Here is a 27271-nt window from a genome sequence, read left to right as displayed (position 1 = left end):
TATATATATATGCTGACATACTCAGGCATGATAGCTGACACCCATAATCCCAACACTTTAGGAGGCCAAGGTGGGAGGATCGTTTGAGCCCAGGAGATCAAGGCCAGCCTGGGCAACATAGTGAGACCCTGTCTCTAAAAAATAAAAATAAAAAAAATAGCCAGGTGTGATGGCACATGCCTGGTCACAGCTACTTGCAAGGCTGAGGCAGGAGGACTGCTTGAGCCTAGGAGGTGGGGTCGAGGCTACAGTGAGCCATGATCACGCCACTGCACTCCAGCCTGGGTGACAGAGCTAGATCCTGTCTCAAAATAAAAAAACACAACAACAACAACAACAACAAAACCTCAACAAAGACAAAAATATAGTGAGACAAACGTTCATGAACAGAGACACAATTGTTTTGGAAAGTAATGCACCAACAGTTATCATCAAGAGCCCTAAAAACTTCACAACCTTTGAACTAGTAATTCCACTTCATAATGGGTGACAGCCAGGTGGATGGGCAGATGAGTGGACAGACACACCAGGGTGCAGATGGAGAGAAGAATGGATGAGAGACCAGATGTACAGAGGCCGTCATGGGAGCAAGATAGCAGAGCCCATGAAGTAACTGCAGGAATACAGGGCATGAACCCCACCAAACACAGCCACCACCCACAGTCCCCCACACTGGACCTGACCTCTGAGCTCTCTGGGGCCACACTTCCTAGTCCCTCTTCTCAGGGTACTACTGAGGACAACTGCACCATCTGACTCCCCTACCCCTTCCATGGACACTCCCAGGGAGCAGCTTGTGCCTTCCAGCTCTGTGGTCAGGTTACCTTTGTTCCCAGCTCTTGACTTGTGGAGCTGGGAGCCTCTTGGGTTTGAATGTCCATTTCGGCAAGGAGCCTCTGTCCCTGGCCGATCTGTTTGAGCAGGGCCTCATAGTCCTCAATCAGGCCCAGGACGTGGCGGCCGTTCTTGCTGGCCCACAGGCGGTGGCCAGCGACCAGGCGGGACACACACGGAGTGCTAGTTGCCGAGCTGCCACTGTCACAGGAGAGGGAGTCCGTGTCATTCTCAGAGAGTGGAAGAGTCTCTGAAACTGTAAAATGAGAGGTAGGATGTAAAATCTGTTTCAGGTAACACTCTGCGTTCAAGGCGCTTATGATGTTGAAGCTAGCTAGGAGGGCTAGGAGAGGCCCTCGTGCCCAAAGGCCACCCAACACAAGCCCAGTGGGGAAAAGATGCATGGCTCCTGGACCTCTATATATTATCCCACACTGGCTTACGAGTCATCTTGTAGGATAGGCTCAAGTCAACTCAACCAACACTTATCAACCACCCACTCAGCAGAAGACCCCAGATTCACAAGGATAACTCAAGCTGGTGCCTGCATTCCAGTAGCCCACAGTCTGATCAGAACACAGACACTGCGGAAGGTGCAACAGCAGAGTGATGAAGGGCCAGAGCCAGGAAAAACAATTATCTGTGCAGGGAGGGAGAGAACAAGGAAGGCTTCTGAGAAGGAGCAGCATTTGAACTGGACTGAGCAAGAAGCAAGAATTACACTAATGATGAGTCATTCTGACCAGGGACAGCAGCAAAGCCATGTCACAGAAAAATGTGCATTCATGATGAGTCTTGAGGAAATGGGACTTTTACTGGCAAAGAGTGGGACAAAGGGGGTCTAAAAGTCACAGTGAGAGGAAAGTGTGGGCCTGTCTGCAGGATGGTGACCCCTGTGTGGCTATGCCAGGGTAAGGGATAAGGCTGGACGGGCCCACTGGAGCTGGATCCTGGGCGGCCTTGAAAGCCTCACAAAGGTGGTCACAATTTTAATTTAAGGCAACAGGGACCCAATGATGTTCTAAACTTGGTAATACCTAGGAGTAGATTAACTGGCTTGAAGGAGGATATCACCAGCTGGAGATGCTGCGAACTTGAAATCCCAAATCCTTGCCAAATACCCTTCTGAGGTGGGACCAGGGACCCCCTTTTCTGCAATTTAAAAAGTCTTACTGTCACATCCAATGCTGCCACCGTTACCCAGACTTCAGCTTTGTACCTGATTTTGGTGTCACTGCCTGGGAGGAATCAAACAGATCAAATGAATTATCACTTTCCATGGGATCTTTGTCACCATCTACAAAATGCAAAACACGAGAACTGTTAGTTTCACTGCTGTCAGCATTCAAGAGAGACCTGAATGAGAATACAGTCAAGCCCCTCACATTCACTAATTCATACACACACAAGCATTCCTTCAAATCTTCACTAGGCCTCTGTCCTGCCAGGCCCACCTGTGTGGGACACCAGGGAGACAGAGTGACCAGGCCCAATCCATTCCCTAGAAAAACTCTTAGCAGAAAAGTAAACAAGCAATTTTATTTTAGTGTGATTGAAAACACAGGCTGTTGAGGCTCAGGTGAGGGCACTACCCCCAACTTGGCTTCCCAAAGGCTAACACCTGTTTTAAAACCTTATGTGGTTTTTTTTGTTGTTGTTGTTGTTTTTTTGATGGAGTCTTGCTCTGTCACCCAGGCTGGAATGCAGTGGCACAATCTCGGCTCACTGTAAGCTCCGCCTCCCAGGTTCATGCCATTCTCCTGCCTCAGCCTCCCGAGTAGCTGGAACTACAGGCGCCCACCACCAAGCCTGGCTAATTTTTGTATTTTTAGTAGAGACGGGGTTTCACCATTTTAAGACTGACTGTGACTGACCTGTGGTAAGAAGGAGGGAAAGAAATGCCAGGCAGCACATTGGACAGGTGAGAGGCCGACAGTGGGACAAAGAGTAGAATCATCGCTCAGGGAGAAATAAGCAGTTCATAGACCCAAGGCCCAGAGGGCAGGGAAGGACAAAGTAGGATGCAAGGCCAGAACCAAGAGGACTGAGGGGCCCACTCAATGGCTTTGGGCAAGGCAATGTCAAGCTGAGGTCTGTATTTTGTACTGGAGGAGTTTTTTTTCTGTCTAGAGGCTGCCACACTAATCTAAGCCAGAGATGAGAGTAACCCGCAATAGGATCTGGGGGGCGATGTATCTGCAACACTGTAAGGAGGCAAAATCAATAGATGATGTACAGATGACCTGTGCAACACGTAATAATTTGGAAAGCACTTTCACATATGAAAAGCTATTGGACTCAATAGCTCAGTGGGCAGAACACATTGTAATTCAGATTTCATGGAAGGGGAAACCAAGTGGCAGAGATAGAAAGTGATCTGTCCAGCATAACCCAGCATGCCAGTGGCAGAGAGTAAGCAAGCCCAGGGCTTAGGATCCCCCCATCCAAGCTCCAGCACCACTGGGCAGTGGGCTGCTGCACTCCAGCACCACCCAAGGGTCTGCTACAGTTCCTAAGGCCAAGGAGCCAGGAGATCAGCTCCATAGAGCTGGCCCTGAGAGGAATCACTCTCAGCGAAAGACATCAGCCTTTAGAACATAATTTTAAAAACAGATGCACTTAAATACAGACCTGAGAAGTCTTTTGCAAAGGAAGAAATGCTGCTGCCTACAATTCTGATCTTGACTCAAGGAAATTAGAAAACTTTTCTGCTGAGGCAGCACTGTGAATTCTGAATGCTCTCCTGGATGCCTCTTGCCACGCATGCTGAGGGCTGCTTTCGGCAAATTTCAAAGGCAAAGGCTGTTTGATGGCCTCCTTGCTTCAGCTACCCAACTCTCCTTCCTGGGCACCCCAAGCACAGAACTCTTCTCCTTGCTTCAATCTCCCCTAGCCCACCCCCACAAGCTCCTCAAAGCCTTAAAAAGGGCCACGTGCAGACCCATGTTAAAAATATTAATGCCCGATGCTGATGAGGTCACGCAAAAACCACTACCTTTGTACACTTCTGATGGACAGACCATTTAGAAGGTAGAAATATGGCACCTTTCTAAACTTCTGAGATTCCCCTGGTCGGGTTTTCTCCTAAGAATATTGTTTAACAGCAAAAAGTATATTAACATTGATGTCTATTATGGCTCTAAATCAAAGACCACTTTAATAATCAATGGGGTCATGGACTGGTGACTAAGAATAGCCTGCAAACAATCATTAGGAAGCCCATGTGAAAGCAGAGGGAACATGTATGATGCAATATTGGACAAAAACAAAGAAAGGACACAGAATGACACAAAAACCAATTTGAAAAATATAAATTCATGCCGATATTTAATAAATGAAAAGAAATATGCAAATTTCAAAAAATGATCAATGTGTAGAATCATCAACTTTTTTTCTCTGTTCACTTTTTTCATATTATTACATCATCTTTTTGGTTAAATTTTAAGATCCTTGTCAATGAGAAATCAATGAACTAATCACTACAAGTTCTAAGGCAGACTGACTAGGTACTCCTTAAGAGATTTATTTTTATTTTTTTAACTAGAGGTATCCAAGTAAAAGTAAGTGCAAACTTTAGTACAATACTTGCTTTTAAAGCATGCTGGCATTCCTCATCCCACTGGATACACACATTTACCCCACGGGTGTCAGGACGATAATCCCAGGATACCCAAGGCTCCAGAGGGTCCAGCGGGTTTAGGAACAGCCCTAGAGTCAAAGCTGGAAATGGTTTCTAGTTCCAGCTCTGCTGCCTAATTGCTATGCCACTTTGGGCAAGCCCCATCCACTCTCTGGGCCTTTGTTTTTCATCTCTAGAGCAAAGAGGACAGGCTGCCTGACTGATTGGAGTCTAACCATTTACTGGTTTACTCCACACCCTGTGGTGGGCAGGTGGCAGAGGTGTCTGCTCCTCTTTCTGGTACCCCCCCACAGCCTCTCTCCAGGGCTAGGCAATTAACCTGCAAGCAAATGCAAAACAGATCCACTTTTTAAACCTATCAGGATGATTTTCAGATCCTGAAAGACACTGAAAGCCAGATTAAGATGTTTAGGTTCCCTTCTAAAGGCAGTAAGAGAAACTAAAAGAAATTTCAGCATGGAAGTGATGCAGGCAGGACTAAATGGATAGGAGGGAGCAAGGCCAGAGGCATTGAGGGTGTCTGGAAGTCCAAATTCCACTTCCCTGAGAATCAAGATGCCTCAGATGGAGATTACGCCACTTTGCCAAAGGTGACGTCTAATTAATTAGCAGTCAGGTCCCCTGGCTCCCAGGGTACAGCGTGTCAGCTATCAACGGAAAGACACCTGTGTGGGGCAAAGGCATCATTCAGAAGTTCACACGTCACACACAGATGCTCAGAGCTGCATTCTCAGCAAGTGGGGAGAGGCAGGGGCAGTACCGTGTTTGTCAGGCTGAAGGGGCACCTCAGGGATGGACAGGGCTTGGATGGCCAGAGTGAGGGCTCCTTCCTGTGCTTTCTCTGCCCCCCTTGCCAGCTGTTCCTCGAGGCTGCTCTGCAGAGTGCTGCTGGTTTCAATGCTCCTTTCCAGTTGCAACCGCAGAGCCTGGATCTCCATCAGGAGGCTGCGCAGGTCCCTGAAAGGATCCTGCCCCTTCCAGCCTTCTCCCGAGGCCTCTGCAGACATGTGCAAAGAGAAGCCCTGACATCTTCTACAACCAAAGGGTCAGCCATTGAAGGAACTCAATCGCGTTTTACACCCGCCACCACCATCGCCCTCCCTCTTCCTAAGAACTAGGTACAGTTTAAAATAACAACTTGACTTTAGAAACAAAAATATTGGCAGACTTAATTGCTGCTATTCCACAGGCTAAATAAGAGCTGGAAATTAATTTTCGCTTCTGGCCATAAAAGCCTAGCAAATTGCATACCAAACCCCGAAATTATGTCTAGTAGTAATAAAATCTATTTGGGCTAGAATTATAGAATGAAAGGGGATGATTTTAAGAGCCACAGTATATTAAAAAGACACAACAGCAAGAATAAGAAAAGCAAGTTGAGAAGAAAATAAAAGCTGTGAGATGACCCCTTTCTAGATCAACTTTCAATAGAGAGAAACCATCTGGAAAATTAGTTTAAAAAAAAAAAAAAACAAAACACCTCACCACACCTCAAAATTGATTCTGAAACATTAGACCTTATAGTTGAAGCACTCTGAGCTGGTATCTCTCTTGGGATACAGAGAGCACTGAGGCCAACAACCATCCCCAGAGCAATGCCCAGCACATGAGAGGTGTCCATAAATGTTTGCTGAATTAATGGGCAAAAAGTAACACACACTAGCAGGACGATAATAAAAGTCATTTCCCGAGTGCCTACTATGTGTCAGGTATCATGCTAGGATGCTTTTAATAAATGGTCTCATTCAATTTTCAACACAATTCTCCACACAACAGGTGCTGAGAGACACGTTTTACAGAGGCATGTATGGGCTCAAAGGGTGAAGTGGCCTGCTGAGGGTCAAATAGCTGGGAACAAGGGAGTGGGAACCCGGACCGTGGCTGGCCTGGGTGCTGAGCCTCAGTCCTTCTATGTTTCCTGCTGTTCCTTCAAAAGAAGAGTGGGTCAAAGCGCTAGCTTCAACACCCATCCATTCTACCCACGAGGCCAGAGAGGAGAGGGCTGAGCTCTACCCTCCTGCGCCTACAGCCGGCGGTCGGGTGGGCTTACAGCCCAAAGCACAGTAGCCTCAAGGTGAGAAGGGCCTCGGACCAGAGCCCCCCCGGTACCTCTCAGTCTCCTGTGCTCTTCATCCAGCTTCTCATACGCCTTCAGCTCCACTCGGAGGGACTGCAATAGCTTGTCATTCTGTGAGAGCAGCTGCTGCCTCAACTTCACCTCCTCTTGCACCCTAAGAAGGCCCCACAGGCATGAGAAGCACAGGTTAATTCTACCATAGGATAACTTATTCGAACCCCACAGAGCAGGCCAATTCTACCCTCAGTCACAAGAGTGTGGACCAAGAAGTGACAAGCCTGGTTAAGAATTCCAGTCACAGCTGCAATTTCCAAGCGCTCCCCGTGTCCAGCCCCGCACATACGTGATCTCATGTAATCTTCACAGATGCCCTAAACGGTCGGTGCTCTCTAACCCTCAGTTCAGAGATATGAGGAAACGAAACTCAAAAGGGCTGTTTCCTACCCAGGCATGCACAGCTCGGGAGGGGAGCCAGACTTAGACCCAGGACTACTTGGCGGCAAAGACGAAGATCTTGCTACCTCACTGCACCACCCTTGGTGATGACGGTAACTAAAAGAGTGGGGCATTCACGCGTGCCGACAGGAACAACTGATATGTGGAACCAGACAGACTCAAAGAGGGAAATGGCAAAAGGACCATTGGTGGGATCCTTTTAAAATCGACGGCAGAGCCATGTCACTCCTCTGCTCAGAATCTCCCAGTGGCTTCCCATGCCACTCAGAGTAAACCCAAAGTCCTCACACTGACTCTAAAGCCCGATGTGATTTGGCATCCTGCCAGCCCCCCCTCCGGACACACTGCCCTGCTCTGCCAGGCACAGGCCTAAGCCACTCTGCCTCAGGGCCTGCGCCTGTTATGCCTGAAATGATCTTTCCCAGGCAGCTGCAGCACTCACCTCCTCACTGCATTCAGCTCTCTGAGCAAATGGCATCTTTTCACAAAGGCCTTTCCTGATTCACCCTCGACAGAAAACAGCAACCCACTGCCAAGCCCTCTCCTCCTTACAGGATCTTTCTCCATATATTGCAGCCCCACCAGACGTATGATGTGTTTGTGTCTACTGCCTGCCGCTGTGCACTAAGGCAGAGGCCTGCATGCTGATTCCACGACTGCAGCCCAGTGCCTGGATGCGTGGTACGGCCAGCAGGTCACCGGGGAAGCACAGCCACTACCTGCTCAGCTCCTGGCCACTGCGGCAGACCTCCTGGATCAGCTGCTGGTTGTGTCTCTCCTTCTCACTGCCTTCCTTCTGCAGCCTTTCATTTTCTTCCTTCACACTGGCATACTCCCGCTGAAGGTGCTCCAGGCTCGCGGTCTTCCTGGAGAGGGACTCTCGTAATTTGTCATTCTCTTTCTGTTTATCTGCAAACACAAAAAGGCGCCACTGAGAAGGGCCACCATTTGTTTATTCCAACCTTATTATATAAATATAGCACTTCAAGAATACAAAAACGAATGAGATTCGATCTGGCATTTATGATTTTGGCATTCCAATTATCTTACACACTTTGGGCAGATAGATTTGTCAACATCAAGACTGCAGATTAAACGTCACTGGGATAAAATGGGCCTGTTTAATTTTCTATTAAAGAACAGGCCATGCAAACCTAGTTACTTTGCCTTCACAGAGCAAACAGCAGGTGGAAAGTATAGAGGAAAATGCAGGACCCAGAACTCTGGGAATGAGTGCTGGCCTGGCCGCAGGCCTTCTACCAGCCTAACACCAGAAGGCCGGCAGGGCTGTGCAGATGGCACCTTGAGGCCCATTCACTCCTCAGGCTGAGGACAGCACCTCTTCTGAGGAATAAAATACACCCAGAGGCACAAGAGACACCATGGTCAAAAGCAGGGGGCTGGAGGCAGAGAGGCCACATTCAAGAGCAGCTTCTCCATTTACTGACTTCATAACCTTGAGTGAGGCTCTTCACTTCTCTATGCCTGTTTCCTTACATGTGTTATTATGTGGATTCACTGAGCTCCCATCTATAAAGGGTTTACCACAGGGAGTCAGGAGCACTCTGGGGGCTGGAAGCTCCATAAAGATGAGTTGCCAGCAGTGCTGGTGGTGGTAACAGCTGACCTGCACCAGCACTACCTGTGCGATGTGACATTAGGGCCTTCACATGCATCGCCCTATTTAATCTCCAGGGCCGACTTCCGAGGCAGGCACTATTATTCTCCATTTTCCAGATAAGAAACTTCCCTAAGGTCACATGGCCAGTAGGTGGCAGAGCCAGAATTCAGACTCAGGTTTTCTGACTCCATTCTTAACCACAACAAGATAATTTCTAAGCAAGTATTCACCTCCTCCCTCGATGGCCAGACACATCATGCTGCCTACCCTTCCTGAACGGCCTAGACTCCTCATCGCTAACCTCTGGGCCTCTGTCTGCTCTCTTCCTTCGATTTAAAATGCCCTGGCTCCTCTCAATCTTCAGCACCTTCGCTAAGCCCTCCTCATCCTCTGTTCTTGAAGGCAAGCTTTTCCCCAGTCAGGATGCCTTCTCCAGGGTCCTGCAGTTCCCAGAGCCTGACTTTATCATGGCTGAGGTTCACGCTGGCCTGCCAAGATTGTCTGGCTGCCTCTCCCATCAGACTATGAGCTCCCTGAGGGAAGGGATGAAATCTCATCCATTTCTGTATCAGAGTCTACATAGCCCTGAAGTAGAACAGGAGATAGGAAATGTTTGCTGAGTGAATGAATGACTGACAGAGGCCCCAATTTCATCTCTTAAGCCAAAAGGAGCATCAATATCCTTTTAGGAAAAGTGGGATAAGCTGGCCCAAGTTCTAGCTCTACCACCTTCTAGCTCTGTGACCACAGGCTGGGCAATTCCCTAGGCCTCAGTTTCTCACCTGTCAAATAGGGCTAATGATACCTCATCCCAGAATTGTTTTTGGTAGTGAAAGATAATGTAAGTGAAAGCTCTTTGGGAGCCAAGCTCAAATAGAAGGAATTAAGAGAAGGGATCTTTATAAGAAGTACGGAATAAACTTTGCTGATAGTAGGAAATCACTAGTTGAGATTTTGGCAGTATTTTATTTCCAGCCCTTCTTTCTTCCACTGTGAACTAGGATGAGAGACACATGGCTAAAGGGGGGATAAGTGACAAGCAAATAAAATAACATTTACTGAGTCCCTACTAGAGACACTGTGCTGAGAGTTTTACACCGTTCAATTGTCACAACAGCCCTATGAGGTATTCCTGAACCTCTCTGATTCCAGTATTCTCAGCTATAAAATAGAAACACCTCACAGGGCTGCTGTGACAATTAAATGGTGTAAAGCCATCACAGAGCCACGGGATTCATACTTAGGGTGGTCAGACTTCAATGTCTGCATTCTTTCCATGACACAGAAGGCTTTGGCGTTCCAGGCTTCCAGTGACTCCTTTAATTCTTACCTCTGGATGCTTTAATGAGCATTGCATTGAGGGCCTGGTTCTGCTTCCTCAAGAAATGAATTTCTGATGTTAGAGAACTATGAAGTTCTGAACCAGAAGCAAAAATGTTTGTAGAACCTATAAAAACACACATAAAGACTGATTTATAAACAGTCTCCAGATCAGTATAGATGGAACTTTCTAGAAAACAGTTTTAAACAAAGAACACAACATACAATGAAAATCCCTTCTGTTAACTATGTAAGGAATTACCAGAGGCCAAAGAGAACTGAGAGTAAGCCTGAAAGAGGGGGCAGGAGGGGCTCCCCCACATCTTACCTAAGGTAGAACAAAGCAGAAGACCTGGGCCAGGAGTAGGGTGAGTGAGTGAGAGTCTTCACCTTCACAGATGTCTTTCCTGAGGTCAAAATTCATATCCAGCTGCCTGCCGGGCCTCACCACTGAGGCAGCTCTGTTACTCAGTCCACAGAGCCAAAGCCGAACTCCTCATCCTTCCAAACCTGCTCTCTCTCACCTGTTTCCTGCCTCAGGAGATGGTATCGCCACATCCCTAACCTAAGCTAGAAAGCTGGAAGTCATCCTAACCCCTCTCTCTTCCACTGCCCAATCAAGCAATCATGATGCTGCTGCTTCCTCCAAAATGCTTCTGACACAGGCCTACTCTTTTCAGTCCTAAAGTTCAGGCCTCGTCACTTTGCTCTCTAACCTCGCCGTCCTGCTATTCTGCCAATGGGGTTATTATCCTAAACAAAGTCCATTTAAGTTACTCTCTACTCAAAAACATCTGATGGCCCACCATGGCAAAAGACAATCGCACAATGAAACACAAGGGCCAATTTCCCAGTCTAGATACCCCTATTTCATAGATAACATTCACATTCACGGCCACCCTCAGGAGCGTGCCTACTGTGTGCAAGGTGCCTTCTCTATGTGGCAAGCAGATGCTTCCCTCCCTGTCCTCCACACTCACTGAGTCCACTTACTATACCAGAGAGCCAAAATGCCAGATTCCTGCTTTCCTAGCCACCCTGCAGTGAGGACATGGTCACGTGCCACCTCTGGCCAATGGGGCCTGACAGGAAGTCTGCTGGGGGCTTCTGGGAAAGATTTTCCACCAGGATGAAAAGAGGACAGGAGGAAGTTCCACCTTCTTCTTTCCCATGCTTTGGACACTGTCTGAACGACTGGGATGCTTGTAACTACAGCAGTCGTCACAGATACTAACCCAAACTGCTGTCACTGAGCCATAAACCTACCTTGGAACTACCTGCCTCTGGGTTTCTTGTTACGTGAAAAAACACAAATCCCTGTTGTTACCATCAGTTACTACTCCCATTCTGTTGTCTGCAGCTGAAAGCATCCTGGCACACAACTGAGTACCTATCCTATTCAAACTCCTTGGAGGGAAGGTACAGCATCAGTTCTCCAAGGAGCTGACAGCCCTTCCACTCTACAGCACTACCTTTTTCTTATGTTAATGATTCACTTACCACAATGTTATCTAATTGTTTTACTTACTGTGTCTCTCCCCAACATCTTCCTCCACTCTCCCCTGTGAACTCTGGTATCTTTTCAGAGACACCTGGGTTTGAACCATGGTTCTGGCTTCTTAATAGCTGCATGACCTCAGGCAAATCGCAACACTTCCCTAAGTCTCCATTAACTCAATAAAAATGATTGATGTTATTGTTACTGCTATTACCATTTATATTACTAAAATAATTAATGATAGACTGGAGCCAAAAATAGCACCAAAAAGTACTGTGAACAAGCAGGAAAAATTCTACAGAAGTCTAAGGTGGTAGCTTTGGAGGCAGTATTTCTTTGCAAAGAAATAATTAGGCCAAAGAACAGTTACTGACCGGCCTAAACCTGAGCTAGCGGGGCCCACTTCTGATGCTAGGAGGTCAGTCTTTCCTCTGAGGGTCATCACTACAGGCCTGTACAAGTGGGGACAAGCTGGAAGCTCTAACACATGAGAGTCTGGTTTTTAACAATATTCCACCTCAATATCGTAAGAAGCCATACCTTTCTCAGGCCTGCTCCCCAAGGTGAACATTTCACAGCAGGGGGAGGCAGAGCCACTTTTATTCCTTTGTCTTTTCAGACGCTGTGACAACATGGTGAGAACAGCACGTCTTTCCACCAATGTAAATACTTTATGAATGCTTTTGTAAACCTTCCCGTCAGAGTGAATTACTCTCCAGAGCAATTGCCTGCTCCACTGTAGCTGGTGGCCATTTGAGCCCCCAAATAATTCTATAATTGGATTTGCCAGGGAAAATGTAAAACAGAATGAATCTAATTCAGGCATTACCAAGAGTGAATGTGAAGGGCCCAGGCGTGTATTTCTTTCCTGTGTTTGATACAACTAATAACTCATATCAATCAATTTCCCTGAGGCTGAGGGGGGTGGATGCAGGAAGTGGGTGCAGTGAGCAAGAGGGAGGGAGGAGGGCCGGAGAGGGCGAGATGAGTCATTCGGTTTCCCGTGAAAGCTGCAGCATGCATGGTACTTTGGAAAGATGTCCCTCCCGGCTGGTAGCTACGATGGCTAGAGAGGAATGAGACCCGGACAAGGGCCCGAGGACTCAGGCGTGCTGCTGCCATGGAGCACTATCTTTCCAGAACTCAATTCTACCACCTCTAAAAATGGGAATGACATTAGGGTCCCTACCCATTGCAGAGCTTTGCAATGTTATACAGAATAAAATAGTAAAATAAAATTGATAGTGATGATAAAGGCAACTGTTTACTGAGTGAGGCACTGAGCAGGGCCCTACTCATAACATTGCCCCATTTAATCTTACAATGACCCTGTTTTATGAAACAATTAAGACTGGGAGAGATGAGTGAATTGCTCAAAGTCACAAAGCTAATAAATGGGACAGCAGGGTCCACACTCTGGCCAGTTCAACCAGACAAACTTGGGCTTTTCTGAGTGCGCCAAGCTGCTTTCAAGATGCAACAGCTTTACGGAATGAGAAACTCTCTCTAGAGCAGTAAGGAACGATGTCCAAGATATACTGCTCCATGACAAATGGACAGAATCATGGATATAGAGTATGTTACCTCTGGGGTGAAGAGAAGAATAAGAATACATGCTGCTATTTGCATTTTAAAAAACACTGTTAAGGATACAGAAGAAAAACAAGGAAAAAAGTGGAGAAGAGGGAAGGGAAAACAGGGTTACTGGATAAAGAATGGAGGTTTTTAATTTTGAAGCACATGAATGTCTTACCTATGTGTCGGGGGGGGGAATATTTTTAAGTTTTTCATGGACGATCATTCTATTCGGAGCTAACTGTGTTTATGCAGGAATATGTGTGATCTTTAGACTGGCATGTGAAATTTACCAGATTGCTAAAATGCAATAATCTGTTATAGATGAAAAGACAATATATTGCTTTGTTTTATCTTGAAATTCCTATCTATTTCTCTCCAGCTTCCAAAGTCAAATGAGGTGCCAGTCACAATTCAGGATACCAGAGGCTGGCAGACTTCTCTAAGATAGAGAAATGAACATTTATCAAGCACCTGCTTTGTACACAGATGCTTACTCAGGCAAATGCGTCACAGTGAAGCACTCATAGACATGTACAGCCCTTTGGGAAGGTCTTTCCTTACCTTGATCAAATTCAGATCCTTGCCGTTCCAACTGTTTCCGTAGCTTATCATTTGTTTTAATAGATTCTTCTAAACGCTTTCTCAAAGTTCGAATTTCCTGTATGTGTTCCATTAGTAAGTCTACAGGAAGGAAGCCATTTTTAATTTAAAGTCTGAAACCCCAACAAATTGAATAATTTATGGATTATGCAGGGATCCTGAAATTCCAAACAGTATTGGATGTATTAAGATAGTGAGCAACTGGCAATTCTTTCCTAGGCATGGGGAGGGTGAGCTATTTCCCACAGCCCACAGACACACTTCTATAATGATTCTCTGCAGTCCTGCATGGGAAGATATTTTACATCACATAGAAAAAATTATATTCCATACAATTTTAATGCTAACTCTAATGTAGCCTTTTATTCTTCTAAATATCAAATATTAATTTAAAATCTTCCTTATGGTGAAACTAACAGATCACTTTCAAGTCTGCTTGAATTGCCCGAGAGTTGATTAAACTACCTTCATAATGAATCCAGATATTTTTGAGACTAATTTTTTGAAAGGAATATGTTACCCGTTTATCATTTACTAATTTAAGACTCAAATAAAGCAAAACAATGCTAGTGAGAATGGTAATAAGAAAAGTGATCTCAAGAGAACATCTTATTAGCATGAGTATAAATGTGTATGTTCTTTTGGGGCTACTTCTATCATTAGCCTTAGAAAAGTTATTTTCCAATGTCTGTTACCAAATAATTCAACTTTTAGAGCTCTATTTAAAGAGACCACCAGAGATGCTGACAAGCATTTGCCAGAATGGAAGAAAAGGTTCATCTCAGCATTGGATGTAACCATAAGAACTGAAGTAACTCCAATTGTTAAATAAAAAACTGTAGAACATTCATGATGATGCAGTATTACATAGCTATTAAAATTGTTATGAAGACTATATATCATAAAAATATTTTAAACTAAATCTTAGATCCAAAATTGATTATTCAACATAATCACAACTTATAGAAAAAAAAAAAACAACAACAACATTCAGTTTCTCCCATATACTCACTCAACAATCAACACAGAAGACTTCTGTGACCAAATGTGAGGGGTTTTTCCCCACAGACTAAGCAAACAGTTCTGCAGCAGACACCAGCCGGGTGTCTTCTAATTCGGTTGGACCTGAAGATAGTGTCAGATCCACAGGTTGAGGGCTCAGTCCCAAGACTGCCCCCCTCCCACAACTTCTGATGCCAATTCCAAGCCCCCAACTGTTTCACCCATGCCTCTGACCAACCGACTAAAAATTCGGTTCCCTCACCCGCCTCCTGGAGTTGGATTAATTTGCTAGACTGGCTCAAAAACTCAGGGAAACATTTGCTTATGTTTACTGGTTCACTATGAAGGATACTGCCAGGAAGACCAAATATATACTTCACAATATCACAGAACTCTACTTAAAAATTTCTACAGACAAGGAAAGACACAAATATGTGAAAGAAGGAAATATATCTAAATATTAATAGCAGTTGCCTTTAGGTGGCAGATTTTAGATTTTTCAAAAATTCTGTATTACATTTTAACATAATACTTAATAATACATAACATTTTAAATTTTCCAAAATAAGCATGTATTTGTTCAGCCTCTGCCACATCTCACTTTAACAAAGAAAGAAGGAGGCACAATTCCAATCCAGGGGTAGGTTTCTAGAGTCAGTGTTTAAAGCATCATCACATTAAGTATCCAAAGGCAAAACTAATGTCTTTAATTTATCAATTAGGGTATACTCAGTATATCTTAGTAATGTTTGTTTTAAAACATTACACTAATGTTATGACCCAGTTTTAATTCCTCCAAAATGACTTTCATTTAAAAGTAGCACAATGTTACAGATCTTTTCCTAATTAAATAGTAATTTTACCATGAATCTGAATGTTTATGAGATGACTTAATTCCCAGACTTTCAGCTATCTCCTGCTAATGCCAGAAGTGTGGCAAGTAATTTGGTGGAATGTCCTAACTCTCGCTGCAGCACAGCACGAAGAACTCTGTCTGCAAAAAGCTACCGGCATCCACAGCACTGCACTTCCACACTCTTTAAACTCCTGGCACCCACGGCACTGTGCCTCCGCGCTCCTTAAACTGCTGGCGCCCACTGCACTGCACCTCCCTGCTCCTTAAACTTCTGGCGCCCACGGCACTGTACCTCCGTGCTTCTTAAACTTCTGGCGCCCATGACCCTGCACCTCTGCCCTCCTTGAACTTCTGGCACCTACGGCACTGTATCTCCGTGCTCCTTAAACTTCTGGCACCCACGGCCCTGTACTTTCCGGCTCCTTAAACTTCTGGCGCCCACGGCACTGCACCTCTGCCCTCCTTAAACTTCTGGCGCCCACTGCACTGCACCTCCGTGCTCCTTAAACTTCTGGCGCCCACAGCACTGTACTTCCCGGCTCCTTAAACTTCTGGCGCCCACGACCCTGCACCTCCGTCCTCCTTAAAATTCTGGCGCCCAGGGCACTGCACCTCTGCGCTCCTTAAACTTCTGGCGCCCACGGCACTGTACTTCCCCGCTCCTTAAACTTCTGGTACCCACTTCACTGCACCTCCGCGCTCCTTAAACTTCTGGCACCCGTGGCACTGTACCTCCCCGCTCCTGCCTTGATGTCCTGCAAATCTTCTTCCAGCATCTAGTCAGGTCGGAGTCACTCAGGAACTTTTCTGTTTGACTGCAACCTTCCTTGCTGGTTTATCCAAGTCACACACTCATGACTGTGAGAAGGGGACATAAATGCTTAGCAGCCATTGAAACATGCCATCTTCCACTGAGTCTATGGCCAGGAGGCAGAATCATTACTCGGGCTTAAGGAAACATTCCCAGTTGAACTGGACACCACTTATTAATTATGCAGCCAAACTGAAGAAAAGGAAACACTATACTAGCCTTTACAAAATGGGAGAAAAATCTCTCACTTAGAATAATGCCCTTTTGACAAATGCTAATTCTTTAAAAACGTAAATCCAATAAGCAACCACCAAAAAAAAGTGTGCATCTCTCACCTAGCAGGTCCAATTTATAGAATCTGTATTAAGAAAAGCCCCCAAATAAGGGAACAGCTTCATGTTCACAGATATCCCCTGCAGCCTTGTTTACAATTGTGAAATCTGGAAATGGCTTAAATGTTCAGCGACAGGGGAACAGAAGGCAAACTGCAATTCAGCCACTCAATGGACTATTCTAAAGCCACTAAAAATGATGTTATGTAACAACATGTCAGAAAGCTTATGATAGAATGGTAAGTGAGAAAAATACGAAATTATCTCTCTACACAATCATAAATATGACAAAAGACAAAAGAAAAACTAGATGCAGAGAGCAAAAGGCTGAAGACACACCAAAAAAGATGATGGTGGGCTTACTGGGATGGCTCCAGGGAGTACTGTCCCACTTCAGGTAACCCACTAAGAGGGCATAATAAGCCCGAGGTCATGGGTCCACAGAGGAATAAGAAATAGAAGAAATGCCTAAAAGGTTCTACATTAGAAACAGAACAAGGTTGGGGTGGTGGACAGGGTGAAGGGTGGAAAAAGAGGAGCAGGCAAGAGGGAGCAGAGGGAACTGCCTAGTGAAAACAATAGGGACCTCAAGAGTTCCAGTTTAAATCATTTGGGTTGCTGCATTGTAAACTCCACTCTCCTTGTGGTTCCTCAATCAAGTCTGCACCAAAGCCTCATGGGAGTGGTCTCTGGGGATTCTCAGAAAGTCACTGAGTTACACGCTGAATGGATACAATACAGAAGGAAGTGGCACTAGGGACAGGGAAACAATTTGTGGTGTGACCTAAATTTGGGAAAGGCAGAATGCAGAGCCAGAAATGACCAAGAAAAACCAAGTACTCAGAAACTCACAAAAACTGCAGAGAGATACTGCCAGCAACCCAAAGAAACTAGGTCTAGATGACGCTGCTGGAGGACCCCAGCTGATACCTCAGTTACGCCACCAATGTGGACTTCACACTCTGGGTATGCCTTCTGTCTTCAAACTGGGCTCCTCTGAGTCCTGAGGGTCCTCAAGAAGCCTCAGAGGCCACCACAGGACGAAGGCACTGTGCTTATCTCTTTCACACACCACATGGGGCCGCTGTGAAAATTTTCATCTGCTAACTCAGTCCATGGTCGGAGGCAGAACAAAGGTGTTATGGACTGAATGCTTGTGTCTCCAAACTTCCTATGTTGAAGCTCTAAGTCCCAATGTAATGGTACTACCAAGTCGGGGCTTTGGGAGATGATAGGATCATGAGGGTAGAGCCCTCACAGTGAGATCAGTGCCCTCATAAAACAGACACCAGCTCTCTCACCTTCCTTCCTCCACGTAAGGATACAACCAGAAAATGGCAGTCTGCAATGTGGAAGAAGGCCCTCACCAGAGCCCACTCATGCTGGCTGTACCCTGATCTTGGACTTCCTAGCCTTCAGAACTGTAAGAAATAAATTTCTGCTGTTTATAAGTCACCCATTCTATGGCATTCTGTTATAACAATCCAACTAGACTAAGACAAAAGGCCTGACCCAATGGGCCATGGGTCACACTAAAGGAAAACAAAGTAGATTCCCACAATCACAAATGTTGTATTTATATAAAAATATCAGAACAGGCGGCTAGATACTCTTGGGCAACTCAAAGGAGAAGAGCCTTTGAACCGACCCTGCCTAAGGATGACTTTGAAAGAAACAATAGGAAATTAACCAAATCTGCACTGACATACAAGTTCAGTGACACACAGCCTGCAGGAAATGGCAAGTCATATATTAAGTCGTCATTTAAAAAATAAAAATGACTTTTCCCCAATTGCCAACCCTTTCAACAACCATAGCTTTCTCCAGTGATAAATGATACCCTGAATGACCAGCATTAGCCCTAATGGGATCTCCTTTCATCAGAGAAATATTCAAATGTCACCACACTCTGCTTACTAAGGTAAGACGGCAAACTATTGTTTTAATCAGGCCATGTTTAAAATGCTTAATGAAGCTTAGCTTACCTTGAGAAAAATTGTTCACCATAACTGAAGTCTTCTCCGTCTCATTATCTTGCTTCTGGTCTTGTGAGAAGGACTTTTCAGACGTTTCATAATCAGAGAGCACATGAGAGGCTGAAGGCTCAGGAGATTCAGGTAGAAGATGTTGGTAGGTTAAGTTGTCTTCCTCAATCCTTAACCATTGAGATTGAAAGATAAATCGTCTCCCATGCTAAAATCCCAAGTCAGGACTATGACTTACGAATACTTACAATTACTTTACCCTTAGTAACTTCCCCATGTTTGCAACTTCAGTCAGACCTTTTATTTCTCTACAGCATTAAGCAATGACATTCTAAAAGCAAGAAAGGCTCGGTGGGCTTGAGTTTGGAGCCAACAAGGGGAAGCAGCGGGTTGTGCCTGTCCCACAGCCTGGTTTACAGGGGAGGGACCCAAGAGGACTTGGGTCAACGGTAGCTGTTTACCAAATAACCTCTCTATACCAAGCATTTGAGATTTTAGTTGGGCCTCACAGAAACCCTTTGAGGTAGGGATTACTATCCTCATTTACAGTAGGGGAACTGGGGCTCATCATAAACTGGCCGACTGTCTCACGGCTTGGTCAGAGGCACAGTTTAGATTTCAACCAGGCCTGCCTGGCTCCAAGGCCCCAGAAGAATGTGACAGCCCAGCCCAAAACCATGAGGTGGCCTATGGATTTAAAAATCTCAAAACTCTCACGGTTTCCAAGCAGGTTTCAATATCATCATTCTAGCAATCATCTGGTTATTAACTTGTATTTCCCAAGGACCACCTAAGCCATGAGAAAAAAAAAAGCTGAATGCTGTGAAAAGGCCACATGAATCTCCATTATAGATAAACTCCTTAACTGATGCTTTTTTTTTTTCTCCCACATTTTCCTATTACTTCTTGTCAGCAGCCACAGTCTCATTATTCATGAGCTAAGACAAGAGCAAAGACTCCAAAGCTGCAATGCATTCATTAACAGGTAAACACCTGATGCAACTTTGCCCAGACAGTGTGATGGATGCACAGGCTTGCTGCTGGCTTGCAGAAGTGCAGCATGGGCCAAGGGCACCCACTTAATTGGCTTAGAAGTGGCCCATGTGAGTGCTAAACTACAGTTGAGAGAGGCAGAACAGAAGGCAAAAAACAAATCTGTCAGAAATGAAAAGGAGTGACACATTGGTTGAGGAGGCTAAAACAGGTTCCATCCCTCAGTCCAACTCCTTCTGCAAGCAACCCCAGCAGTCTTCCTAAATGGCAAATGTGATCATGTCCAGCCCGGCTTACCTTCCTTCGAAGACTCCCTACTTCCTACAGAATAGGGTTTGGACTTTTAACACATTTGAGGACCAGCCCAACAAAACCCAGCCTGCCTCTCCTGCTTTGACCCTCTATGTGCCAGCTACATGCTCAAAGGGACTGTGTCTCCTTTGCCTCAGGCATGGACACTCTCCCGACAGCCCCCAGCCCCTTCAACTCTCACCCTTTAGATCTCAGTTAAGAATGTCCCCACTCTGGGAAGCCTTCCTTGCCCTCTCTAAAAAATGCCAGTGGGATATGACCTATTATTACAAGAATGGAATTGGAGAATTGAACTGGCAGGGATCTCTAACAATATTGCAGTGGGAGAAGAGTCTTTCTTTTAAATTTACAGAAGCCCTGATTAAAATGTCCTCCTGTGAGCTGTGACACCTCTCTGCCTACTCGCTCTAATGATGCAAGTGCCCTTCATGATGCCAATAAAATCTACAAGTCTGCACCCTAGACTGGTCTCTATTTTATTCCCAGAAGCCCAAAGGACCACATCTTTAAAGCAGAGGAAAGCACACAGCAACATTAATAGCACTCAGAATCTTTAACAACTAAATAAAGGAGGGCAAGACCTTGGCATTTTCAGTTGGCCATAGAGACAAACTAAGAAATTACGCAATTCATTTATTCCATGAATATTTTCTGAACTTCAACTACATGCCAGCAACTTGGAGCTGGAGCAGGTAGAGATATTCAAGACATAGGCTTTGCCCTCAAAAGACAATGTGGAATAACAGGAAGAGGACACGCATTGGATGGAGTGTGACAGATTCAAGTTCAAATCCTAGCTCTACCTCGTAATGGCAAGTATGCAACTCTGACCCATGGCTTCCTCATCCTAACATAGTTACTTCAAACTTTATATGGTGAGAACTAGTAAATGTGAAATGCTTACGGCAGCAGCTGACACACACCAATACCTAATGAATACTAGCTAGCTCCTTTCCTCTTCCAAGGAATTCTGGGAATAGAAAGATAAATGTAGAAAGCATTACAATACCATGTGGTAAATGCTGTAATGTAATTATGTCCAAGTGCTACAGCAAGAATCACTGATGCTGGGATGTGGTGGAGAGGGAGGGTACTGGGGTGAACCAGGTTCATTTACATTTGAATGGACTCTGAAGAATGATTTTCAAACTTGAAGAGGAAGAAGGTAGAGTGCACAGACATGGTGTGGGGAACAACACAAAGCCAAATAGGACTAAAACATGGGGTCCATCGGGGAAGGGAAGCGAGGAGAACGCACAGGGGAGAAGAGAACTGGGGTCAGACTGAGAAGGGCCTCAAATGCCAGGCTAAGGAGTCTGGAGTTTATCTTGCTGGTATCTGGGAGCCAACAAATGAATATGTCATCTGGTTCAAATCACCTGATAGAAATGACACAAGTGAATGAAATGAATGAATGAAGGCAACAGAACATATGGCATGAGCTCTTGGTTTTGTATGGCCATTGTCAGTTCCATAGATGTTTATACCTTATTTACAAGAAGCAGGAAACAAACAGAATGGGAAGGAGTCAAAATATTTTAAAAGCTGGCAGGTAAATCAGACCTGAAAAGTCCTGGGAAGTCTTCTTAACAAATGCTACACACTCACCTCTCCATCAGTTCATTCTGGGTGTTCATTTTCACTCCAACTGACTTTCCTGGAAGCAGAAATAACATCAAGAAAGGAGGAGAAAAAAAAAAGTGTTTAAGTGTTCCCTAATAATTTCCTGCTCATACATTTGCAGAAGCACTATTCCACTTGTTTAAATGCTCTATAACAATCCTGGATATTTAAAGTAGGATTACCAAGAGTACAGTTCAGACTATAGACTTCTCCTTTATCACTGCACTGACACTAGTTCTAGGTGACAGCACTGAATCTAAAAAGCAATCACGAGGCATTGCTGGTGCAGGTTCTTTTTCTTTCTCTCAAACTCTGATACTAACAGAATATATGCTCATTACAGAAAATGGGTAACGGAATCAAGAAAAGACCAATATCCTGGCACTCCCATAGCCAAGTTACTGGATTTCCTTCCATTCTTTTTTTCGTGCATTTTGGCATGGAAGATACTATAATACAACATAATTTTTTCACTCAGTACGCTATTATAGCAATTTCTCTTACTAAATTTGCTTCCGAAACATTTTTAATGCCTGCACTAATATTCCATTGTAGGCATGCACTACCACAATTTTGCCAGTTCTCTATTTGACGCTTAGGTCATCTCCAAATTTTCACTTTTATAAACAAATGAAATAAGCATCTTTGTGCATACAGCTTTATCTGCATTTTAATTATTTCCTTAGGAAGGGTCTCAGAAGTAGGATTTAAACTAGGGAAAGGAGTACATGAGTACAGTTGAAAAACCCACTGTCTACAGCAGGGGAAATGATTTTTAAAAATAACAAAAGAAAACAAAATATAGCTCAGAATGTAGCTGGGCAAAAGATGCTCTGCTCTCTTCCTGCATGTCATCATTTGCTGTTTGAAAGGAAGCACATGAGCCCAGATTTCAAAGAGACTAACAACTTTATTTTAAAAATACTTCAGAACCCTGGAAATTGCAGGCTGGGATGAGTTCTTTGAAGAAACTGATGCGTGGCTAAAGAAAAAAACAAACTCTTCTATAGTTGTACTTGAAAAATGAGACTATAATTAAACTGCACCCACACATGCAATTTTCAAAACTATTCCTAAAAGGAAAAGTTCTCAAACACCACAGTATAGAGGAAAAGATCACTGAATCCTTGCACATTTGCTTTAAGTCTAGAAGTTTCCACCTACGAACTCACAAGGCTGGCTGGCATAGCCACCCAGGTTCCCTATCACCCACCAGGCCAGCCACCTGGGCATCAAGAGTCAGTGCAAGATGCTGAGTGGTGGAAAGTCACCTACCACGGCAGGGCACTGTCACCATCAGAAATGAGTCACACAGGCCTGAGTGACCAGGCACCAGGGCCTGAGTATGGCTCTTTAACATCTGCTATCTCCTTCAGGCCCCACAATGATCCTATGAGCACGGTGTTAGTATCTCTGTTTTAAAGCAAAGAAGTGAAAATCCAGGAGGTTTAATGTTTCAACTATCCCTTTGTCCGATCACACTCTCCCTTACTTTACTACATTTTATAGCTAAGCAAGGGAGATGGAGAGATCCTTATAGCTACTTCAGTCACAAACCTATGCCTCTTGGTTACATCCTGGCCAAAAATGGCATGATATTTTGGCTTCTTGAAAGATAGATAGAGGTTGACAGGCCTTCATCAGTGGATGCTCTCAAAGACTCCACATTTCTGTCCTCTACAATCCTCCTCAAGGGGGAAATCCACACCTGACTGAGTCAGATTTCAAGACCTTTCCTGGAAGAACCAGTTTGTAAGACCATCCCTAATGGGCAGGGACAACTGTATGTTAAAAGAACAGCTTAGTCAACATTTTTCATCTCATACCTGCACTGGGCTGCTTACCAACATTTAGCAGATAACACCGACCCTACAGACCCTGAGAATGGACCATCAGTGCCAGCCCAGCCTTCCAAAAAGCTTAGGACTTACTCAGGCACTAGCCAGGCAAACAAAGTAACATGACATTCTGCTTCACATTCTCACTGTTTTGTTTTTGTTTTTTTTTTTGAGATGGAGTCTTGGTCTGTCGCCCAGGCTGGAGTGCAGTGGCATGATCTCGGCTTACTGCAACCTCCGCCTCCTGGGTTCAAGCAATTCTCATGCTTGATCCTCCTGAGGAGCTGGGACTACAGGCACACGCCACCACACCCAGCTAATTTTTTTGTATTTTTAGTAGAGACGGGATTTCACCATGCTGGCCAGGCTCGTCTCAAACTCCTGGTCTCAAGTGACCCACCTGCCTTGGCCTCCCAAAGTGCTAGGATTACAGGCGTGAGCCCCTGAACCTGGCCACATTCACATTGTTCTTTAGTTGTGTATCTTCCTCAGGAACTTCACAGGGTGGCGACCCTTGGTTTGGGGCAGGCTTTAAGCATTCCAGGTCTCCAGATCTTAAACCCATCAAAAACCTCTCCTCCATTCCTAACCAAACCCATGACCACACCAGGAAGTGTCCTGATGCCACCAGCAGCATGAGTTTCCCCTTCAAATAAGAGACCCTTGAGGAGCTTGCAACAACTCAACAACAACTGTATTCCACCCGTTCCCCTATTACTGTAACAGAGTTCTTTAAAATCAAGTGACAAATAGTTACTGTAGGATTCACAGGGAGATCACAACAACTAATGCACTGAATTTCTTGATAAACTGCCCCCACACAGGTAACAGGGTACCATCTGTCTAGCTATTCAAAAGCTTAGGATGCATGTCATGAAAATGCTGCTCCCATCTCTCAGGCAAATCTTGTTGCTACGCCTAAGAGCTGTGTAGTGTGAGGCAATAGGAGGACTTCATCGTTTCAAATAAAAAACATCTAGTTATCCCATCCATAACTGAACAAGCAAGAGAAGACTATTATGCCAGACAAACTTATAACTGGTTGACCCAACTTCAGTTTCCTCTCTGCACTGATCCATTCTGTATAGTGCTACCACTTAAGAAGCCTCTTTTGAAACAGTACTTCCCAGCTCAAAATCCATCAGTCCCACAGAGTGAACTTCAAATCCCACAGCCTGGCATCTCCTACATGACCCAGATGTTTCTTCCTTTCCACCTCTCTGGTAATTGGTAGAAACTAATTCTATTCTATTTTAATATTTACAGTGCTCCTCCCAGGTGCCTATGCCAGACACTGAGGATACAGAAATGAATGAGGAGCTACCCTACCCTCAGTGAGTTCACCTGAGTGGAAAGGGTGGACCCAAAAGACAATTACACTACAGTGCTGTGATAAGGGGCTGCAATGGATGCTGTGGGAAGGCACACAGAGGAGACAAACAGAATCTGGCCTGGACCATCAAGGAACATTTAGGGGAGGTGGCAATGGAGCCATATCTTTGATGGAGGGAAGAACTGCTTTATAAAGGTGGGAAGACACCAAGGGGCTCTGGGGAGGGCAGTTCCAGGGATTCTTAGGAGGAAAAACCCTCCATTTTCTCTGAAAGCCTGGATCACTCTGTTAACCAACATGCATACTCCATTGTTGTCATAGTAAGTCAAAAAGTATCTGAGACAGATCTCAACCAGTTTTGAAGTTTCTTTTGTCAAGGTTATGGACCATGACAAGTGACACTGCCCCAGGAGGTCCTGAGAACATGTGCCCAAGGTGATTGGGTTACAGCTTGGTTTTATATGTTTTAGGGAGACATAAGATATCAATCAATATATGTAAGGTATACACTGGTCTGGTCCAGAAAGGCAGGACAAATCAAAGTGGGTGGCGGGCTTCCAGGTCATAGGTGGATTCAGACATTTATCTGATTGGCACTTGGTTCAGTTATTATCTAAAGACCTGGAATCAATAGAAAGGAGTGTCTGAATTAAGGTAAGCGGTTATGGAGACCAAGGTTTTTCTTATGTGGATGAAGTCCCAGTGGTGGCCACCTCCAGAGGCAAATGTTTTCTACTCAGATCCTTAAAAGGTGCTGGACTCTCAGTCAATCTCTTCGGGATCAGAAAAAGACCTGGAAAGGGAAGGGGTTTCTCTATAGAATGTAAGTGTTCCCTACAAGAGACAGCATTTCAGGGCCATTTCAAAACATGTCAAAGAAATATATTTTGGGATAAAATTCTTTGATTTCTTTCAGAGCCCTGCTATCTGTCATGTGATGCTATAATGGAGTCAGGTTAGAATTTGGTTTCTTATTGCTACAGAGTCTGTTCTGCCAGCCTAAGGATCTCTATTTTAATGTTAATACTGGTCAGTTGTGTGCCAACTCCAAAGGGAGGAGAGTATAATAAGGCATGACTGACCGCCCCCACTTTCCCATCATGTTCTGAACTAGTTTTTCAGGTTTTGGTGGGTTCCCTTAGCTGAGGGAAGGGTCCACTCAGCCAGCTATACGATTTACAATTTTAATTTTGGTTTACATACCTTCCTGAGCTCCCACTATTTGTCAAGCAGGACACCCTTTAAATCAGGAGTGTCTATTGGGTCTGTTGTTTGGCCAGAAATTTAAAAATGAAAGAAATCAGGGTTGTCCAATCTTTTGGCTGCCCTGGGCCACACTGGAAGAAGCACTGTCTTGGACCACACATAAAATACACTCACAACAGCCAATGAGCTTAAAAAGAAAAATCCATAATGTTTTAAGAAAGTTTACAAATCTGCATTGTGCCACATTCAACGCCATTACGGGCTGCATGCAGCCGTGGGCCACGGGTTGGTCAAGCTTAAATAATGTCATTTCATCCTCACAAACATCTCTATAGGACAGGTACTGCTATCCCCCCTACAGGAAATCTGGCCCTTCAAGGGATAAATGACCCATAAAGCTGGGATCTGAACTCTAGTCTGTCTGACTCCAAAGGTCTTGTTCTTTCCAACCCAACACCCTTGTGACAGCCTCTATCACAAACTCAGATGTGAATATCAAGTGCAAGCTATAAACAAACCAGGGGTGGGAGGGGGTGGAAGGAATAAATTTTGCTTCCACTTCAGGTGAACAAAGAAAGTTTCCTGGAGGACAGGCAGAATTTCTCTAAATTTCTCTAAATGGAAAGGCAGTAAAAGTCTTACAGAAAAAAAATAATGGTTTGAACAGAATCATGGAAGAGGGGAAATGCAAGGCTTGGCCCACAGAAATGTTTGACCAGTGCATCCAATTTGATAGGAGTGTGAGAAGTACAATATCATGGTGGTTAGGAGCGTAGACTGTGAAAGTGAACTACGTGGACTCAAATTCAGACTCTGCTCTTCCTGTCTGACTTAGACCAAGTGAATTAACCTCTCTGTTCCTCACTTGTTAATAAATGAGGATAATAGATAATACTTCCTCTTAGGCTGAGAATAATGCCTGGCATATTGCAAGCACCCAATAAAGATCTGCCTTCCCCACTCCCTCATTGTTTCTCCTTCAGCTGCATCATTATCATCATCATCATCATCATCATCAGAGGGTGGTGGGCTGGCAAAGGCCCCTTCCAGACTGTGGAAGGCCTTGAGAAGAAACCAAGTTTCAGGTTCATTTCTATCAGCAGAGAACTGAGGCAAGGGTTTCCAAGAGCTATCTTTGTTCATGTGGTGACCTCACTGATCAAACTGTCTTCTTTGTACCTTTCCCAGTGTCAAACACAGCTTACTCAAAAATACCTGCAGACGAAACACCACCTGCCTTATTCATATAACAGCTCTTTGGAGGCACCAAGAACAAGGATACAGTGGAAACTCTGGCTGCAACACCAGTTCCTGATCTATTTAGATCCCAGCCCTCTTGGGAATCTAAGTTATAGA

The 27271-nt window shown here is 44.8% G+C and overlaps 1 protein-coding gene across 1 annotated transcript in view; it reads right to left on the bottom strand.

The window, feature by feature from the left end:
• CDK5RAP2 (CDK5 regulatory subunit associated protein 2) overlaps positions 1 to 27271 on the bottom strand; it is a 172469-nt gene that overhangs the window by 13264 nt on the left and 131934 nt on the right. The window contains exons 23-31 of the mRNA XM_011989520.1: positions 21524 to 21572; positions 18611 to 18780; positions 13586 to 13705; positions 9959 to 10075; positions 7727 to 7916; positions 6584 to 6705; positions 5235 to 5471; positions 2054 to 2131; positions 825 to 1090 (exon numbers count right to left, since the gene is read on the bottom strand). Coding sequence (XP_011844910.1) covers positions 825 to 1090; positions 2054 to 2131; positions 5235 to 5471; positions 6584 to 6705; positions 7727 to 7916; positions 9959 to 10075; positions 13586 to 13705; positions 18611 to 18780; positions 21524 to 21572 — 1349 coding nt within the window. The remainder of the gene's footprint in view (positions 1 to 824; positions 1091 to 2053; positions 2132 to 5234; positions 5472 to 6583; positions 6706 to 7726; positions 7917 to 9958; positions 10076 to 13585; positions 13706 to 18610; positions 18781 to 21523; positions 21573 to 27271) is intronic.

This window comes from Mandrillus leucophaeus, unplaced genomic scaffold (genome assembly GCF_000951045.1).
Source record: "Mandrillus leucophaeus isolate KB7577 unplaced genomic scaffold, Mleu.le_1.0 Scaffold354, whole genome shotgun sequence".
In the NCBI taxonomy this organism is placed as follows: Eukaryota; Metazoa; Chordata; class Mammalia; order Primates; family Cercopithecidae; genus Mandrillus; species Mandrillus leucophaeus.
The sequence above is the reverse complement of the archived record's forward strand: the minus strand, read 5'-3'. Positions and strand labels throughout refer to the sequence as shown.